The 21,559-nt window shown below is 34.3% G+C and overlaps 2 protein-coding genes across 2 annotated transcripts; one reads left to right on the top strand and one right to left on the bottom strand.

Moving 5' to 3' along the window:
- Positions 1–8,336: 8,336 nt before the first annotated feature.
- LOC120153370 (chlorophyll a-b binding protein 151, chloroplastic-like) lies at positions 8,337–9,443 on the top strand. The gene is made up of 2 exons (XM_039165333.1): positions 8,337–8,520; positions 8,607–9,443. The coding sequence occupies exons 1-2, from the start codon at positions 8,363–8,365 to the stop codon at positions 9,256–9,258; spliced, it is 810 nt and encodes a 269-aa protein (XP_039021264.1). The 5' UTR covers positions 8,337–8,362; the 3' UTR covers positions 9,259–9,443.
- A 1,534-nt stretch (positions 9,444–10,977) lies between these two features.
- On the bottom strand, positions 10,978–21,356 carry LOC120153371 (UDP-glucose flavonoid 3-O-glucosyltransferase 6-like). The gene is made up of 2 exons (XM_039165334.1): positions 20,541–21,356; positions 10,978–11,688 (listed from the first exon to the last, which is right to left on the bottom strand). Exons 1-2 carry the CDS (start codon positions 21,270–21,272, stop codon positions 11,647–11,649), a joined length of 774 nt encoding a protein of 257 aa, XP_039021265.1. The 5' UTR covers positions 21,273–21,356; the 3' UTR covers positions 10,978–11,646.
- Between the last annotated feature and the right edge of the window lie 203 nt (positions 21,357–21,559).

Here is a 21,559-nt window from a genome sequence, read left to right as displayed (position 1 = left end):
TTTTAAAGAAGTTTAGGGTTAAAATTGATTGTATGTTATATTGTAAGAAATAAACGTTAAACATTTAATTGAAAAATTATATAGATAGACGAAATGGTCATCATGTAAAATAAACAAGATGAAATCACATTAATTGAAACTAAAAGAAAATGAAATAACATAACTTGAAACATTAGAAAATATGATTACATGAGTGGTGGTCAATGGTTACTTGATGATGAAATAGATGGACAATTTCTCCTATTGTGGCTTGGATTTCTGCAATTGCCACATCTTAAGTTTTGTTTTGACGTCTCTCGAATATCCATATCACAATGAATTCAAGTGGATTTTGGACGACGTGACTCCTTTAATAAGTTCGGATCTAGTATAATTGGAAGCCAAGTCTAAACCTCATTTGGGTCTTCGTCATTACCTATAGGGGAAACTCATATTTATATACATTGAATACTTGTGAAAGTTAGTATACGGGATCCACATAACGCTTATAGTCTTGACGAGAAAATGAGCAACCTGTTATGACATGGGAGCATGGCTACTTCAAAGTTTGAAAAAACCCACAGTCACAACATCTATCTCGTGGATTAACCCTGAAAGAGTTAGATTCAATCCCTTGCAGAGATCATGGCATTTCTGTGACCTTAGATAATTCTTGGGTACGAGAAAAGCTTATTATGGACATGATGTTTGATTCTGTAACCTTTTGTTGCAGATCTGCTACTAATCGTGGGTGATAAACCGTTTTGTATCCAAGTAATAGTTTGTCCCCCAAGCTTGGCAAAAAGTTGACCCAAACAAAAATACATCATTTTAGCCAAAACAGTTACTGGTAAATGACTGGGGTCATTTAAGGTTGAATTGATTATCTCAGCCAAATTGGTTGTTATATGTCCATATTGATATCCACAATCATATGCGTTTTTCCACTTTTCTTTGTTGATTTCACTAATGTAATTGTATTAATGTTCATTTTTTCCTCGCAATTCTTGAAGAATAACCTCAATCGTTTGAGGTAAGAGTTCATAGCCTAAGCGAAATAAAGTAGTAAGTATAAAAAAATGAAAATGATTGATCAATGAAATTGGGAAAATGTAACATACCTATGCGTATAATTAATTATCGTTCATCATTTTTCTTATATATGCCATGATAGTTTGCAGAATGTCAAATGCAGAGACGATGTTAGACGTGCGGATTTCTACATTGGACCTAAAGAGTTCATTGTTGCTTTGATCCCAGCTCCTCGGTCTGAAATGATACAAATACGTTCTCTAGTGATAATATGTAACCATAGATTTATTAGGAAAAAGTCAAAGAGTCTGTATCTTCTCCTTCAACAAGGGAAAAGGCAACGTAAAGAATGTTACGATTACCATCTTGGACAACTGCTAGTAATAAAACTTGCTTGTATTTTCCATACAATAATGTACAATTAATTTGGACAACGGGTTTACTATATTTCACTACATTAATGCATTGTGGGTAAGACTAAAAAAACACGGTGAATCTCGAAGAACTCGATCATTGTGATAGGCATGGCGAGTTTCGAACTCAACTATTGTCCCAAGATTCAGTCGTTAAACCGGGTTAAACCAACTGGGTAGTTAGTTGTAAGATGAATCTCATTCACCGTATAGTTTTATAATGACATTCTGTTTTGTCTTCCATGCTTTTTTGTAGGAGACGGTGTACGCATATTGAGATTGTATTGCATAAATCAGCACTGCAATAGGTATGTGAGAGCTTGCTCTGACCAAGGGCATGATGGCTTCGCAAATCACATTGCCGTCCAAGTTTGGATGGTCATAGTTGATCCCATGAGCACAATATGTATAGGGACCACTGTATTTTGTTAGTTCCTATCTGCATGCCTTCTTCTTCTTTGAAACATGAACCATCCACTTACAACTGTTATCATGTTGGACATAATACCAAACATGCTTTTGGTGGTAGATCGGTCAACTATGGACTGAACTGAATTATGAATATTGTAATTCTTAATTTCCATTATTACTTATTCTTTATATGTGAACTCTATTACACGATATAAATCATCATCATTAACTTATGAATGTCTTCCATAGTCTCCAAGATAAGGCATATTAGGAAATTCTGGCCCGTACATCGCATCATAACCAACTTCATACATTTGTGCTGGAGGTTTGTATTGTACCATATTTATAGGAACTTCATCCGTATCATCATCAGGGTCCATGTAAAATTATGGTGACTCGGGTTCACGGAATAATCCAGTTTCAACACCATTTTTTCCTGACTCACGAAGAGGTTCTTTTAGAGGAGATGAGTGTTCTTCTATGACTCTGATGTATAGTTCGAATAAGTTCGCAGATGAATGTCTTCTTTCGAAGCTTGAAATGATGTCATTAAATGGGTTATTAATTGAGTGTTATGTGAAAGGCCTTGCTAAATTGAGGTTGAAGGTGGTGGCAGATGAATGTCTCCCCCTAGAACTGGAAGGCATCTCCATGTTGAGGTTGAAAAATGGCAAATGGATGTCTTCCCCTGAAACTTGATGGTATGCTAACAGGAGGTGGGTTAGCCATTAATGAATTGAAATCATTACAGATTGTTTGAGTTGGACTGTCAACTTAATCAACTGGTTCATACAAGCCATAGTGGAAGGATAAAGACAAACCCCAAACTGGATACACATCAACAAAAGTGGCATATATTTCTGTAATAGAGTTTGAATTTTGATTGGAAGCATCAACCATCATAGTAACATCTTCGTTGTTTGAGAGATTAAACGGTATATATATTAACGAAAAAATTTCAGTTGAAAATATGTACTGCAGTGTATCCAATCTTCTACTATTTTTGACACGAGCATTCCTTGAGATTTTTGTAATTAAATCGTGAAAATGATGTTTCTCCTAAAGGATAGAATGATATAATGATCTAATTGAAAAATAACCTTGTATTCATCTACCCCAATTTCTCCATCATAGTAAATAACAACTGAAATATGAGCCATTTTCTTATTTTGAGAGTTTGAAAGTTTACACGTTTGATAGTTTGAGATTTCAAAGATACAGAGTTTTAGGATTGAAGAGTTTAAACGATTGAGGGTCGGGGAACAATTCATGCCAATTATGTGAAATGACAAAGATTCTCTAAATAATAATGGAACATGCACCTTTCATTTCAGATGTGATGAAACACTATGACATGACAGAGATTCTCTAAATAATAATGGAAAACACTTCCCCTGGGAAGCGCCTTTCATTTCAGATAGGATGGAACACTATGACATGGCAGAGATTCTTTGTCCAGTAGTGGAAGGACGATGATATTGTGACTTCAGATGTTTTTGTCGACGACGATGAATTGCCACCCCTTGTGCTTCTTCTGAAAGTAAGAATGACTTACTGTTTGCATTGAACCATTCAATATAGCCATCTAAAACCATAAAACCAATTTTTGCTATATATTATCAATGGGGTAAGCGTTGATGTCGGTTCTCCCACATAGTCAACCAGTCTCTATGCTTCACCAACCAATTTACCTATTTCTTGCTTCGTCTATCGATGTTATGCATATTGTCAAGGTTCTTTGGTGCTTATGGAATAAATTGTGTAAACCTAAACTAACGAATCACACGATTAGTCAAATTTCACTCAACAATAGCATAACAAATAAGGGGCACAACCGCCACCCATACATCCAATATCCCACTAAGGTTAGATATGATGCAAACCCTTAATGCATCGTCTAAATATGACAACCATTTGAATTAAAACAAAAATATAGATTTCTTATCAAAATTAAAATGAGATTCAAATGATATAAATACAATTAAATAAAAAATTAAAATTAAAAAAACGTACATCTACACCAGCTTTCTGGTCAATGAGTAATCAGATATCTTGTAATTCTTGTAGGATATCATGATATTTCCTATTACTTGACCACATATTTAATATAATATATATATATATATATATATATATATATATATATATATATATATATATGTCATTCTATGATAATCGAAAACATTATTTAAAAATAAATTTACTATTGATACCTTGAAAGTAACGGAAAGGGATATGATTCATTCATGATCGAGCACAAAAAAGGCATGTGGTTCCATGCCCACGATTGGAGAAGCATGAGATAACCGCCAATAGCAGTCTTCTTATAATTCGTAGCTCGACACATTTTTCTAAACAAAAATGCTAACATTGCAGACCCCCAACTCAATGTGTCGGCTACTTCAAAATCGATTGTGTGCCTCAACCACATATAATGGACATGGTTCAAAGATTTGTTAGGCATCAATATACCTCCAATGAGTTGTACTATATATGCCCGGGCAAATGTTTTTGCCTCGTCCTCCGAACAATTTCCAAGCAACTCTTTAAATTCACTTTTCAGCCACTCTAGTGTTATTCGACCATCGTTGAAACTGGGCGGACAACTTTCAAGATACTCCCTGCGTAAACCTCCCAATTTTCATCTGCCACACCACAAATGGCAGTTCCATCGACCGGGAGCCCCAATTGCATTAAATCATCCTCTAGTATAATGGTACACTTCCTACATAGTAAGGCATATATCTCTCAATTAGTGCAGAAATCAGGGCAGATTCAAGTTTACAACCTCCTTCAATTTTTGCTAAGTAGTCGAATCCAACCATAGACAATTATGACTAGATACGCCTCGATGTTTCCATCTTCTTGTTGCGAATAAAAACTTCTAATATACGATCATTTTCCTAACAAATAAATTCTAACCATTAAAACTTGAACTACTATTTCAAATTATTTAAATAACTTCAAATAAATAAATTCTAATAATTTAAGTAATATATAATCAATTTCATAATATTCATAAATTTTAAAAGAATATAGTTTCGTATTCTTACCGTATCGACGACAACACGCCTTACATTTTTTAACTATCATTAATAAATATTAACTAAATAAGTTTACTGTTAAATAATCAAATAAAAAATAAAATAATAATAAAATAATTAATTACATGAATAATAAAAATTTTAATGAATAAAAAAATTATACCTTACTAGATTGAAAATTAACAAGAATGAGAGATATTTAGTTGTGATTTATGAGAGTTGATCGAGGGGGTTTATATAGGCAACCCAGTTGGGGAAATACGCGGGAGAATTTGGCGGGGAATCGGGGCGAGAGGGGAAAGGCGCCCCCATGGGATAAGCCTTACAGGGTTATCAAAAACCATGATAAGGTGTGTCCATGGGGATACGCCTTACAAGGGTATCGGGGGTTTTATCGGGTGTCAATAGTATTCAGCTAAGGCGCTTCCTACTAACCGCGTCTTACTTCTAAAGCGCGTTTCACTGAGTGTGCCTCTTTCTCTCAAGTGTTAGACCAGAAAATAATTAGGAAAGGATGTTTAATAGGTAGTATTTTTTAAATATTGGGATTTTTTGGTCAAATTGTTGATTTCTCGTCGTCTTTCATCTAATTTATATTTTTTTATACTTTAAAAATGAAAAATATCATAAAATTCTTTATTGCTTTTATATTATATATATATATATATATATATATTATAATTTCAATGAATTGTTATTAAATTTGTCACTATGAGAAATGAATAAGATGTTATCTTTGAGTTTTCTTCTTTCTCTTCTTTTAATGTATAATCATGAACAACTAATGAGCTAATCTTAAAGTCAATTACAAATAAATTGAATGAATCTTAATTTAATTGATATTATATATATTTAGAAATATTATCTTTATCGTTGGCAGGATATACTTATACATGAGGATATAAGGTTAAGTTTAAACGATTAATATTTTATTATTATTATTATTAATATGGGATAAGTAAAGATATTATCTATTTAAAGTTAACTCTCAATTATTTGACATTGAACGATCACATCTCTACAGCCTTTATATTCTTGATGCTCAATTATTTGACATTGAACGGTCACACCTCTACACCCTTGATATTCTTGATGCTCGAACCTGAAACTTAAATAACAATAATTCTTTACTATTTAGGTCGCTTGTGCTACTTTTTAATTTATGAATAGGGAAATGTTTGAAGTATACAATATATTCTTATCTATAGAGAAACAAATTTCCTTGAAATTTAGGATTGGTAGATGAGTAAAAATAAATAAGTAAAATTAAAGGTAAGAAATGAAAAATAAACAAGAAGTTAATATTGTCTATCTATTTTCACTCATTCAACAGCTCTAAATATATATAATTAAAAGAGTTGTACACACTACACAGTGTAAATGAATTATAACTCATACAAAATTATTAAACATAACAATTATAATTTTAAATAAATAATATATACAATATTTTAATATTTACTTTAAATATAATATCTTTATTTAATGTTTTTTAAATATATTTGAGGATGATATTAAAATTTTACTTAATACACTATAAGTAGTAAATAGTTTATTATTACTTGATGCTGAAAACATAAATTTGATCTTACGTTTATAAAATTTATATTAAAATAAATTATTTTTAATCATATTAAAATTTGAGTATTTAAATTATTAGAATAAATATTTATCTAAATTAATAATTTTAAAATAGTATTCAAATAATGTTAAAAGTGTCAAATAAATAATTTTGAAAAACCAAGAGTCCTATTAACAAACAACATAATTATATTCATTAATTATTTTTTTAACTGTACTTTTTTTTCTCGAGAAAAGATACGACCTACGAACACTATGGTGGCGTTTGGTTCGCTGGAATGTTTATGAGGGAATTGGAACCTATGAAGAAATTGGAATCTATCAGGAATTGAAATCCAATTCTATATTCTGTTTGGTTGGCAGAAAATGGAATTGGAATCTAATTCCATATTCTGTTTGGTTCACAGACATGTCAGGTGAATTTGATTTCAGTAATGTAAAATGACAGAAGTGTCCTTTTTGTTTTTTTTTATTTTGTTTTAGTTTATTTTACAACTTACATGTAGTAATATATTATAAAAAATTAAAAAAATATTAAATTTTCATTTTAATGATTGATTATTCATTTCAATAAATTATAAAAATCATAATAATAAACATCATAAGTTAAAATCATCGCAATCAAAATATGTTAATAAATTACTAAAAGATAGAATAATATTTCGATACATTCCAATCGGAGTATGTTAATTAGTTACAAAAAAATATACCAAAAACTATTTTTATTCAATATATGAATTAGAAACCCGACCCGACACGACACAAAATAATAAAAAAATTAATTTTATTCAATAAAAACATTGACTTAATTGAAAAAAATTATATAGAGGGGGTATTATTGTAATTATTCCTAAATATATAAGGTAAAATTATATATTTTTTCGGGTCGATCCGATTTTTTTCACCATAAACCCGAACCCGACCCGAATATCATACTTACAAAAACCCGACCCAACCCGAATATCATACTTAAAAAAACTCGACCCGACTTGACCCGAAAAAAATAAAGTTTCACCCGACCCGACCCGACCCGAACATATGAATTAGAAATCCGACCCGACTTGAAATAATAAAAAAATATTTTTATTCAATAAAAACATTGACTTAATTGAATATATATATATAGGGGTATTATTGTAATTATTCCTAAATATATAAGGTAAAATTACATATATTTTCGGGTCAGGTATTTTTCACCCTAAACCCAAACTCGACCCGACCCGAATATCACACTTAAAAAAACCGACTCGACCCGACCAAAATAAAATTTCACCCGATCCGACCAAACCCGAATATATGAATTAGAAACCCGACTCGAAATAATAAAAAAATATTTTTATTCAATATATGAATAAGTTACCAAAATCAAATTTCAATTCTCTCAAAAAAGGAATTGAATTACATCCATTCTTGGATGAAATTCACTTTTTCTCATTTGATGGAAAATTGAAGTAATGAGAAATTCTAATTCCCTTAGAAAACTTGAATCTAACATGAGAAAATGATCGAATTGAATTCCAATTCCCCTCACTTCCAAAAAACCAAACGTGACCTAAGCGTTACTCTGCCTCAACTTGCCATCTTTTTTGCCCTACGATGAAAAGATAGATAATACTTAAATTAAAGATTTTTAATATTTAATACAAAAATTGAGCCCAATATTAACAGTGGCTTCGGTTCTCACACCGGAAAACATCTCTCAACAAGATCTTTTAAAATCCGACGTGGCGTAACAACAACCTCAACATCTGACCCAAGGAAATCAGAATGGGAATCCACATCCAATACAACAGCCAATAGATTTCTGCTGACGTGTGCATTTCCTGATCCACATCGATCTTCTCATCTCCGATTCTCCGTTATAATCTCCAAATTCAGGCTACACTTGCCGAAACAAGCCCAATGTCTAAGCTAATGGCAACCTCCGGTATCCAACAATCTGCTTTCGCCGGCCAAACAACTTTGAAGCCGTCCAATGAGCTCCTCCGTAAGGTCGGTGCCGTCGGTGGCGGCCGTTTTTCCATGCGCAGAACCGTCAAAAGCGCCCCCACCAGCATCTGGTATGTTACATGCAGTATATATATCCAATTTATGAGCAAAAGATATGAGATTGGATTTATGTATGTTTGCGATTACTTAAAAACAGGTATGGCCCTGACCGCCCAAAGTACTTGGGTCCATTCTCCGACCAAATCCCATCATACCTGACCGGTGAATTCCCCGGCGACTACGGGTGGGACACTGCTGGGTTATCAGCTGACCCCGAGACATTTGCTAAGAACCGTGAGCTTGAGGTGATCCACTGCAGATGGGCTATGCTCGGTGCCCTCGGCTGTGTTTTCCCCGAGGTTCTTTCGAAGAATGGTGTGAAGTTCGGAGAGGCAGTTTGGTTCAAGGCTGGTTCACAAATCTTCTCCGAGGGTGGCCTCGACTACCTGGGCAACCCGAATCTCATCCATGCTCAGAGCATCCTTGCGATCTGGGCTTGCCAAGTTGTGCTCATGGGGTTTGTTGAAGGATACAGAGTTGGCGGTGGACCACTTGGTGAAGGACTCGACCCAATTTACCCCGGTGGTGCTTTTGACCCGCTTGGATTGGCTGATGACCCTGATGCCTTCGCCGAATTGAAGGTTAAGGAGATCAAGAATGGCCGGCTTGCGATGTTCTCCATGTTCGGATTCTTCGTCCAGGCTATTGTTACCGGAAAGGGTCCCATCGAGAACCTTTTCGACCACGTTGCCGATCCGGTGACCAACAATGCCTGGGCTTATGCCACTAACTTTGTCCCCGGAAAATGAACAACTTAGATAGATACATAGATGTGTCTTTGAAAGCTGTGATATTAATCGTTGTGCACTTTCTGTGGTATCTGTTGTAGCAAAACTCCTTTACAGATGTAATTTCACTGCTCATTTCTACCTGATGTAATTTAAACCGCGTGGGATTCAAGCTTTGAAAAAGTATTTTACCATTTTACGTTGCACCTCTAATAGCCCTTTTGCCATATTAAGAAAGTAACAGCTTCAGCTTTTTGGCCTGAAGCTTATGTATGGAGATAATTTAGTGGAAACAAGGTTAACATATGACGGAATGGTGAACTCAGTTTCCGCATCTTTTAACTTTATAGGAACTCAACGTTTTGCTCATCGTGTAGATCGTGTTTGTGGAATTGGAAGCCAAGGAAACCAGCACCCGAAGTGAAAAAAGCATAGCTCGGAACGCTGAACGGAAGGAGTTAAAATATGTGGAGAACAAACCCGTCAAGTTGAGTCAAGAACATAGTTGAAATTGTCACGGCCGTGCAATAAGGTCCGAGACATTGGCGCATGAGTCTGTCAAAGAGGTTGGATTTGGGGAATCGGGCTTGTTAGACCACCAGACTTGGCCCATTACTTGGAGAATACTAGAGAGCTCGTTCACATTGATCGTGCAAACATGGAAAGTTAATATGATGACGGGAGTTCGGTAATTATGTCAAGAGACAATAAATCAATAGAGATTGTGGAGGATTCTTATCATATCCAGTGTGAACGCTTATCGAATGAAAGAATCCTACTAATTGATGTAACTATGTAGGATGAGATTGAGTTTCCTTACTTAAGAGAAGATCTTGTAGATACAATTCTTTGATTTGGGGGATTTAGGAGATTGTATTGATTTGGGCCGTTGATGTAAATAGATCCTAGCCATTGATTGTGAGGGAGCTCAACTATAAATAGAAAGTTTATCCTCCTCATTTGTATCATTCGGAAACATTCTTCCACTCTCACTTTGTGAGAAAAGTAAATAAAAGCTCTAAGACATTTGCTCTAAGTTATATTATCTCATTTCAGTTATTCTGAGTTGTTCTTTATTCTTTATGTGTTTGTTGCCTCTCTAAGTGACTAAGTGTATCCCCTGGTGTTTACGTTTCCGCACGAATGTTCTACTTTGGTGGCTTTAGCAGCCCCATTGGGTTAAAGCTTCCACATCCTTTTGAAGTCTTGAGGACTTTGTGCCAGCCTTTGTCAAGGTAGTGTGCTCTTAAGACGTGGTGTAAGGCCTACTTAGGTGTAGAACATACCAAGTACTGTCATTGAGAGCTTCTAAGGTAGCACGTTTCGGAGGTTCAAAGATGTGACAACCGCACGTTTCCGAGTTATAGTTTATGTGGGTGTGACAAAATGCTCAACTATTTTGTTGATGCTTGTTTCACAAGTGGTCCGTGTCAGGTTGAAAGAGGTCGATGAATTTGAAGCGGCTATATGGTGAGAAGGGTTGTTATGGTCTCATAGATAATATTGTGAAAATGATAATAAATAATATTAAACTGCAAGCTTAATATAATAATGGTATTATAACATTTTCAAAGTCATCGTAATACGGCGATAACATCCATAATAAAAAAAGTATTAATAAAAAATTAAAAAAAATAATTTATATAATGTCCATAGATTCAACATACAAATGATTATGAATTTACCGAATTTCAAAAAGGACAAAAAAGGAATAGTAAATTTTCAATACTATTATTTTCATGATAAGTTGTCCATAGCATGCATCAATATATAAAACAACATAATGTGGAATGTGAAGATCCATCATCTCTGAGTTTTCCTACTCTTATCCCTCATCTCTTTCCTCTTTCTTCCGAATATTATTATTCTGTTCAATCAACCATCTGACCCCTTTCTCTATCTTATCAGCCTTCATAATTTTAACCTCATCTCCATGATTTTTATAATCCATTTTAAGATCTACAGCCAATCGCAATTCTTTCACCAGCATAAAAGCATTCAAATTTTGCCCCGCGTAAAGCGGCCATGCCGCCATTGGCACTCCAAACCGGATACTCTCAAATGCTGAATTCCAACCACAATGCGATATGAACCCTCCGGTTGCGGGTGGCTTAAGATGGCCACTTGTGGTGCCCGACCGATGACCTTACCAGTCCCAGTCATTCGATCTAATAACCCTTCCGGCAACATATCGGCCACGTCTTCGTAGTCCGTCGGGTTTCCCTTCATTCCCTTTACTTGCTCCCCAGATCGTCGTAGGGACCACAAGAATCGATGTCCACCCTACTCTAGTGCATTGGCGATCTCTGTCACCTGTTCGACACTGAAGCTTCCCATGCTTCCGAAACAGAGGAACACTACCGATGAACGAGGTTGCTCGTCGAACCATTGCATTATCGTATCATGATTCTAATGGGTCCCACGTGGACCTGCAAGATCCAATATGAGTCCCTCTAAGTAAATGGGTGGAATCTGAAGCTTACCGTTAGAAAGGGAGTCAACCGCATGGGATTCAAGCTCCGAAAATGTATTTATCAATATCCCCTTCACCTCTCGTAGCCCTCTTGCCATATTAAGGACGAAGGTAACCATTTCAGGCCTGAACATTACGGATGGAAAAAACTTAGTGGAAACCGGATTGATAAATGATGGAATGGTGAACTCAGTTTCCGAGTCTTTTAACTTGAGAACGACAACGTTTTGTTCATCGTGTAGAGCTTGAATGTGGAATTCGAAGCCAAGCGAAGCAGCTCCCGAAGTGAAAAAAGCATAGCTAGGAACGCCGAATTCCTTGGTCCAATTTATCAAAGGAGAGAATAGCATGTCCAGAACAAAACCGGCGAGTCGAGGTGAGTCGGGAACTGAGTTGGAGAGCTCAACTATGTTGGTGACAGCCTCTTTAACAAGTGGTCCCTGGGTTTGAATTAAGCTACTCAAAAACTGGAAAACAGTTACGTATGGGTCAGGTTGTGGGAGGTTGATGAATTAAACTACAACATAATATTTAAGGTAAAACATATTAAATAATAAATATAATTATATAACTATAATTAAAAAATAAATTTGGGTTAAAAAAATCATAACAAAATGATATTGTTTGGTTTAATTTTTTTTAAAACAATCTCACATGGCTAAGAAACATAGAAGAGCATCCCAAAAGTCTATAAGTAAAAATATGAGAACAAAACAATCTCACATTGCTAAGAAACATAGAAGCGCATCACAACTAACTTCTATAAATAATAGAGGTAATTTGGCATTCAAAATCATAGAGCCTTTTGGTGAGCATTGAGTGAACTATTCTTTCACTTCAATCAAGCTTGAATTTTAGGCTTCAATCGAGCTTCTAATTTTTTTTTGAGTTCAAGCCTTTTTGAGTTCAAGTTTCAATATTATATTTATAGTTTGAGTTGAACTTGATAATTTTTAGCTTGTGAGTTTGAGTTGAGTTGAGCTTACTTTTAAAGTTTTCAAGTTCGAGTCGAGCTCATCAATACTCGAGTTCGACTTGGCTCGTTTAACAAACGACGTTATTTGGTTTATTTTTTAAAAAAAAAACAAAAATCCCCGTTTTTCCCAGTTTTTTCCGATTTTCAGCCGATCCGGTTCGAACGGTTCAACGGTTCTGGCCGGTTCACTAATAGCGGTTCAATCGGTTTAGATTGAACCGGCCGGTCCGGTCCGGTTTTCAAAAACAGAGGTTAAATGTAGGGTATACTATACAAATGGTCAATGATGTTTGAGTAAGTTTTCATTTTCTCCACTAAAGTTTTAAAAATAAGAAGTTAATTATTAATGTTAGTAATTTATTACAAATCAGTCACTTACCTTTAACAGACGTTATTGTAGTAAAGGAATACTAACGTGGCACATAAAATCAATTGACTCAGCATGTTTGATCTACGATTTGACTCTCCGCCCACCACCTCCAACCCTCAATAATGGTTCAAAAGCTTGCAAAAATGTTGTCTTGTTGTTAATATGAACCATTAGAGGAAGAAAAAAAAAACCATTAGAAATTCATAGCACTTATTTTATATTTAAAAAAAAATTCATAGCCATTTCCAGCTATCAAGATCCTGATGAAAAAAAGCAACTAACAAAGAATGACCAATCAACAAAACATTTGTCAACCATAACCCCATAATGCAGTGCCACTTAGAGGAAGAGAACTTGCACAAGCTGAAGATTGAAGAAAAATTAAAGAATAAATACTTAATAACCTCCAACTCTTTACCTACTTTTTATGCATAAGAGTAAAATATTTTAGAAAAACTAAAAATATTTAAAAAAAAAAAAGGTAAATAATGCATTAGCACCTAAACTATCAGTTTTGGTCTGTTTTAGTATTTAAACTTTCAAATTTTCAAAATCACACCTAATGTTTATTTTTTTATTTTATTTTAATATCTCGTCGTTAAAAACTAAACATGTTTAGTACCTAAACTATCAGTCTTGGTTCGTTTTAGTACCTAAACTTTCAATTTTTTTAAAACTTAACGTTAAATTTGAACGGGTACTAAAATGAAACAAAAACTAAAGTTTTTAACTACGGGTACTAAAATGAAACAAAAACTAAACTTTGGGTATGGTTTTGAAAAAAATAAAAAATCTAGGTACTAAAACAAACCAAAACTGATAGTTTATGTACTAAACACATAATTTACCCAAAAAAGTTACTAAGTTAAATTGATAAACCAAATTTATTCTGTTGAACCTAAAGGAAAAGTTGCTTGATGCTAGATGTTAGATGTCAAGGTACTTCTATTGCAAGAAAGTAGTTCATAACATTACATATCATTTATTTCTACTTGGATCTTCTTTTGAAACAAAAGATAAGAGAGTTTTGAGACTAGCTTGGTTGATAGTTTTTTTTTAAAAAAAAATAGAAGAAGAAAAGAAAATCAAGGCATTGTAACCCAACTTGTGTAGTTGAAGTCTGTTCTTAATGAATTCAAGTACTTTGTGAAGCTCAAGGCTTTAAGAGCCGAACTAGTTGCCTTAAGACTAGTTGCCTTACGGTTGAGCATTTGGATAAGAGAACGAAAAATGGCATCGACCAGGCTGCCATTAGTAAAATGAAAGGTTTGATGAAGTCGAAGAGGATGTTTACAAAGATAGGGTCAAGCAAAGCAGTCAGGGGTGAGCATAGTGGTTCGAAAGAACGTGGTGATGAATAATAGAAAATATTTAGCGCATTCAAATTAATTTACATCGTTTATTATGTGCTACAAAAGGAAACAATATGCAACACAAAGTACAAGAATAACCTTTGATCAATGAGATGATACATACATCACAATGCTCACGTTAAAGGAAGATGGACTAATGTTTTCAATGGTCTTGGAAAAGAACAGAAGATCAGTAGACTTGTCACTGCTTTTTAATAGTATCCTGATGTTATTTGGTTGACATGTCTTTTGGAGTTAGGATCGGTTGTCTCTTAGCTTTCTAACGGTTCTTGAATTGTATCAATCCGATATCGGAACCTCAAGATATGCTCATTTTAGTGAAGACAGTGCGTGTAGAAATCCCTATACGAGATTATACGGGATTTTGTAATTTTCAATATTTTCATGTTAGGAATAGAGGTTAGAAAGGTAATTGAATGTAATAGCCTTGATAGCTTAGCACCCTACATCACATTGCTTATCATAAGCTATGCCACCTATCATCATTCTAGAAGACTTATCTTGACCGTTCATCAAGCTACAAGGATTCAAGCATGTGTTTGCTTTCATCAACACCATCGGATCAAAGCCTTATCAATGGCTCACATTCATGCCTCCACATTCACATAGATTTAGGATAGTTTTAATTGTTATTTTATTCTTAATTATAGTACTACAAGGACTCCTCAAAACCTATATAAAGGAGGCTTCTTCCACCATTATAATCATCAATTCTTTTCTTCAATACAATACAACAAGAGATCATTTTTGCAAGAGTTGATAACCTTGTGCATTCGAAGCTTCTTTCCTTTTAGTTCTTTGAGAAAGAGATCTTCAAACTCCGGTTTGCTTTTTCATTGCGATTAGAAGGGCTAGTTAGAGTCATATTATTGAGTTTGCCTTTTTATTACGACTGGGAGGGTTCAATATGACAATTATCCATCAATTTCCATCTTCTACATCATCATCATCATCTTCAAACATCCATGATGCCATCATCATCCCTAAATTAGGGTTTGTTTCAAGTTTGTACATACAGGGGGAAATTTTCAAATCGATTTTCCCATCGATCCGACTATCCGATTCCAATTTCGTCTTCACCATTACAATCCTTGAATTCTTATCTTTCTAACAAATATTTATTCATCTAAATACGAGTTCAAATAACCTCTCTACCGCCCATATCAATAGCTAAGTACAATCTTTTTATTACGTGTTTTGTCCTTTATTGTTCTTTAATTACCCTTGTTTTAGCCTTGTCTCATCCTTGTTTCCATTGTCTTAATCTTTGTTTTTTTTCTTAAATTCCAACAAACAAGGCCTTTGTCTAAACTTAGCTGTCGCACACCCTATTCTCTCATCCTCTCATTTTCTTCATTGAGTCTAGTACTTTCTAGGTTTGTTTCCTCAACTCGAGCAACTTCCTTATTCTCCGTTGCCGCTTTTCTATCATGAGATGAAACAAGTGATTTACATCTTTAGTACTGGGAGGATCTACTTGGGAAACAATCTTATTGTCTTTGTTAAAGTTCGTAGGTGCTTGTGGCTCTCTACATGGTGAAGAAGAAGAAGAAGAGTAAAATGATCAGTCAAACATGTTGAGTCAATTGGTTTAACATGCCACATCAGTTTTTATTTACTGCAATTACGACTGTTAATGGTGAGTGACCAATTTGTAACAATCAATAACGTTAATGACCAATTTGTTACTTTTGAAACTTCAGTGGGGAAAACGAAAATTTATTCAAACATTATTGACCATTTGTGTAGTTTACCCTTAAATGTATTAATTATTAATTGGTTTAATGAGATGAAATATTAGATTCTTTAAATAGCTCAAGAGTTCAAATTTTGATATTTGTGAACATAACAAATTGTGTTAATAGAATTGTGTAAAACTCTCAACCCGTATCCGACCCGGATATGAGTATGATATGTCACATTGACTTTTCAAATCCTTTACTTTTAAAAGATAGTGAAAATTTAAACATTTATTTGTATAAAAAGGGTGAAACCTTTGATCAAAAGTAAATAGATGGAATTCAACTTAATTTGAAAATAAAAACTCAACAATTTACATAAATATAATAGTGTATGTTTACAAAAATGATCAGAGCATATGCAATTCAAACCTTTAATTACATGCTAACACATTTAATACAAAAAAATGGCATACTGTGTAAATTACTTTAAATCTGATCTTCTTGTAGAGATATGATGTCTTAATTGGTCCTAGCTTTTCTCTTCCTGCTTCTTTGAACCTACGTGTGAAACACTCACACGCTAAGTCGTTGACTTAGTGAGGCATATAATGCATAAATAAAACATTAAAACATGTAATCATATACTTAACTTTTAAAAACATCATGGAGTACATAAATCATCATACATTACACCAAACAAGAACATATAACATCATGCTATGTTTATTCGTGTTATTTCTTTTAATAGCTCATAGTACATTACTGAGAACTGAAGGTATGTGAGTGCATTGAGGTTGTGCACTAATTTTGTCACCACAGCTCGTATAAATTGCACCGAAGTGCCGCGTAGAATATACACTGAAGTGTCACGTAAAAATATCCCAAAGGACCACATAGATATATCCCGAAGAACCGCGTAGAATTATCCCGAAAGACCACATAGAATTGTCTCAAAGGACCGCGTAGAACCCTCAACTCTTGGCATACCAATTATACCTTTAACTCTCATATCACATACTTTTGGGCTTTACCGTTTACATATTCACATAACTTGTATCACATATACATATAATCATTTAGCTCATTGTCACATAGCTTATATCACATTTTCATGTAATCACATAGGTCAATGACACATATCTTATATCACTTTTTCATGTAATCACATATATCAATATCATATAGCATAAAAATATAAACAACGCATGTTCACATAGTAACAGAGTCAAAATTATATTTATATTCATGTAATCAAAACACTGGAAATAGACTCATCACAAGTATTCTTTCCATAAGACAATATATATAATAATATGCACTCACCTTACCCTCACTTAGTCAAGCAAAACACTTAGCACTCTTGATTTAACTTATAGCTTTGAATCGTCCTGAACTTGCCTTCGTTCGATATCTACACAATAATACGATTGATATGAATATCGAAATTCAAATCACTATGAATCAATCATCAATCTCTCAAGTTAGAATAAACACTTAATTCACGATTTCATTTTGAATAATATCGATACCCTAGGCCCAGTACCGATACTTCCTCACTATAGTATCGATACTTATTATGCATTCTGGAATTTGCCTTCTAAAAATGGTACTGATACTTGTCCATTAGTATCGATGCCCTTAGTTCTACTCCTTCGGTATCGATACATATTAAAGGATTTATCAAATTTTACCTTATAGTATCGATATTGTTCATCCAATACTGATACCCTTGCCTAGAAATCACCTTTTCCATTTCAAAAATTTTACCAAAACTCATCTAAAAGCCTTACTTTTAACTCCTTTAAGGCCTTTAACTACAGTACACTTATTAAAACTAACTTGTCTCACTTTAATACTCCTCAACACCCAAAATCTCACTAGAACACTTGGAACCAAAAATCACACCAAATAATCAACATACACCAAATCCATTTCTAACACTTTAGATTTCTTATTCCAACTTATAACAAGTCAAATTTCGCTTCAAAATCCATTTACTAACTCTTTCTCATCAATTCACTCAAAAACTCTTTTTATTCAATCACCCATAACTTGTAAATCTTTTAGTTTCTACTTCTCTTTAAGCTTTCTTAAGTTTTCCTAACACTCTAATAATCAAAACCAATCAAAATTTACAAGAAATAACTAAGTTGAGAATTTCTTACCTTAGCTTAGAGACTCACGGTGGAAGAAGAAGAAGAGAAATAAGTCTCCATATTTTTTCTTTCATTTTCTCTCATCCTCCACGTGTTTATATAATACACCCATAATGATTTTTTAATTCATTCTTGCTAAAAGGTCTTTTTTTCCATTCCATCTTTCAATCTTTGTTAATCAACCTACACCAATAATTTCAAATTAACTCCCTGAACTTTTAAATTTTTTGAAATTAGTCACGAAGTTTTAAAATCTTACACTTTAGTCACTAGTCCACTTTTTTTGGATGTTACAAATTGTCCTTAAAATAGATGTATATAAAATCCGATCTAAAATAATCAATCAATAGATCATATATCTATGATTAAATATTTTTTTAAATTATATATAATTAATAAATTTTATATTATATATAATTAATAAAATGAAAAACAAATTGAAATATATTTAAATTTCCACCACGCTCTATCCTTCCCCATTAAATAAGAATTTATTTTCTATGATATTGTCCCTATTAAGTCCATGCACTAATGACGCATTACTGAAAAACACTTGGAGTACCAGTGTTTTCAATTATTGTCGTTCTTGTTCTTTCTTCGTCCTGTTGATCTCAACTTCACACCATGATTTTGCATTGTTAACTTTATTGTTGGTAGCTACTTGTCGAAGTGTTTCCAGCTTATTGTTTTGAGACACAACTATTGCTTCGCTCTCACGCACCACTTTTTGTCATGCATGGTTATCTATCTCCAGCTTCTTCAATAGGTTTTGAAGTTCCATTGTTTTGTTTGCTGCTTTTGTATCTATTGGCCTATTTGATTAAGTAAAATAGATGCATTTGACTCCATTTGTTTTAATAATGTTGCAATTTATCATTTGTTGTGTTCTTACAGTAACAATCTCAACCTCTCACCCTAAAATATGAAAATGAAAAAATATATCTAGAAAAAGGAAAAAGAAACTGTTTTTAAATCTCCTCCATTTTTTATTTTGTAAGGAAGGTGGTTCGAACATAGTGGAGGTGATGGGTATTTGGGAAAAAATGAAATTAGAAAGTTTTAGGGGTAAATTAAATATAAAATAATTGTTCAATTACTTATTTGATGTTTTAGCTATAGTTTAGGGGTAAAATTAAATATTAACCATTTTCTTAATATTGTCCCATCATTTTAACGGAGATGATAGTAGAGTGACTTTTTGTTACAGGTCGATAATGTTAGTGACAATTTTATTATAAATCGATAACGTTAATGTTTAACTTGTCACTTTTGAAACTTTAGTGTGAAAAACGAAAAATTACTCAAAGATTAATTACCATTAGTGTAGTTTACCCTTAAAAAAGTATTTTTATTGCCTAAAATCATTTTCCATAGTTTTGTTTGGTTGCGCGGCGACATAATTCCCATGGCACCAGCGTTTCACAACTCACAAGTATGAAGTTGTCCGTTGACGGGCACAGGGTGTAACATTAAGAGATGAGTTGCATGCTCTACGTAATTGCTCGATTTTTCGGCTTCCACTCTTCGATCGGCAAGGAGTTTGCTCATTGATTCATGGGTTGCAAACGCATTTGCATATTAATATTTAAAATACAGTTATGATTGTATTTTTAGACGTGTTATAATTATTATGCTGACCTAATAAATGTTAGTGCAGTCATTTCATATATCACCTTAAATTTTTTTTTTCAAAGATGTTAGCAATTTCTTCTATAGGAAATATTTAAAATTAAGATAACAATCTATTATGATTGCAATTGATCGCTACTCGTAAAATTACGATCGCAATTCATTGTTATTGATGTAATTATCCTTTATATTGATATTTTTATAATAATAGTTTCAAATATTGCCGCTATTTCGAATGCTATTTAAATCTTTGATTTTATTCTCTTGATATTCCTATTAATACACCCTCTGATCACAGGGTGGCCTAAAATGGCAACTTGCGGTGCCCAACCGATGAGCTTACCAATCTCAGCCGTTTGATCTAAAACTCCTTCGGGTAACACCTTCGCCACGTTTTCATAATCAGTCGGGCTTTCCTTCATGCCCTTTACTTGCTCCACCGGTCTTCGTAATGACCACAAGAACCGGTGCCCACTCTGTTCTAGTGCGTAAGCGATCTCTATAACTTGATCCTCACTAAAGCTTCCCCTGCTCCCGAAACAGAGGAACACTACAGATGAACGAGGTTGTTGGTCGAGCCATTGCATGATTACATCATGCTTCTAATGGATCCCGCTTCAGCCTCAAAGATTCAATATGAGTCCCACTGGATAAACGGGTGGAATCTGAAGTTGACCATTAGATAGGGAGTCAACCGCATGGGATTCTAACTCTGAAAATGTATTTACCATTATACCTTTCGTCTCTCTTAGCCCTTTCACCATGTTACGAAGGAATGTAAAACTTTCATGATTGAACATATCAATCGGAAATAAATTAGTGGAAACCGGGTTGACATACGATGGAATGGTGAACTCAGTGTTCGAGTCTTCTAACTCATCGAACTCAACCTTTCGCTCATCGTGAAGAACCATAGTGTAGAACTGGAAGCCAAGAAAAGCAGCACCCGAGGTGTAAAATGCATAGCTAGGAACGCCGAATACGTTAGCCAAGTCTATAAAAGGAGTTAAGAACATGTCCAGAACGAAACCGGTGAGTCGAGGTGAGTCCGGAACTGAGTTGGAGCGCTCAACTATGTTGGTGACGGCCTGTTTCACAAGTGGTCCCTGGGTTTGAACCAATCTACTCATAAACTTGAATACATCTACGTCTGGATCAGGTTGAGGCAGGCTGATGAATTTTAAGCGGCCGGTGGCCGTGGCAGTGAGAGAGTCGACGTAGGAGCAGATTCTTGTGTCGTAGGGTGGCTTGATGGTAAGTATGGTAATGGAGAGGTTGGGACTGAGATGAACTAAAAGCTTAGCCAATTGAACTGTGCGTACCAAATGGTCCATTCCAGTCATTGGGATGAACACTAGCTCTGCTTTCTTCGTCATCGGAACGGAACAGAAAAGTTATTTGCCGAACACTGCAACGACGAACGATGAAGATGGATCGAGGGCAGCGCTGGGAGGCTGGTTTGGAATTTCGCCGATCTTTCACAAGTGGTCCCTGGTTTTGGAATGAGGAATCCCTGCATATTCTTGTTTAGTTTTTAACTTGTTTTTCGATCGTGTATGTCATAAACACCTATTCCAATATTAGAGAGAAAAGTGTTTAGCTCGTCTGATGTGTATATAAAAGCTCAAAGCTTCTTCTATATCAAGTGTGTAGTTTCTCAATA

This window comes from Hibiscus syriacus, unplaced genomic scaffold, assembly GCF_006381635.1.
Source record: "Hibiscus syriacus cultivar Baekdansim isolate YM2019G1 unplaced genomic scaffold, ASM638163v2 tig00111099_pilon, whole genome shotgun sequence".
NCBI classification, from domain to species: domain Eukaryota; kingdom Viridiplantae; phylum Streptophyta; class Magnoliopsida; order Malvales; family Malvaceae; genus Hibiscus; species Hibiscus syriacus.
Note: the sequence above shows the minus strand (reverse complement) of the source record. Positions and strands in the feature narration are given on the sequence as shown.

What these genes read in the sequence shown, in the direction of transcription:
- LOC120153370 (XM_039165333.1), top strand. Translation starts at nt 8,363, where the DNA reads ATGTCTAAGCTAATGGCAACCTCCGGTATCCAACAATCTGCTTTCGCC. An exon ending in AGCGCCCCCACCAGCATCTG is followed by an intron (nt 8,521 to 8,606) that starts GTATGTTACATG and finishes ACTTAAAAACAG; the next exon opens with GTATGGCCCTGACCGCCCAA.
- LOC120153371 (XM_039165334.1), bottom strand. Translation starts at nt 21,272, where the DNA reads ATGACGAAGAAAGCAGAGCTAGTGTTCATCCCAATGACTGGAATGGAC. An exon ending in TTCCACCCGTTTATCCAGTG is followed by an intron (nt 11,689 to 20,540) that starts GGACTCATATTG and finishes ATTTACTTAGAG; the next exon opens with GGACTCATATTGGATCTTGC.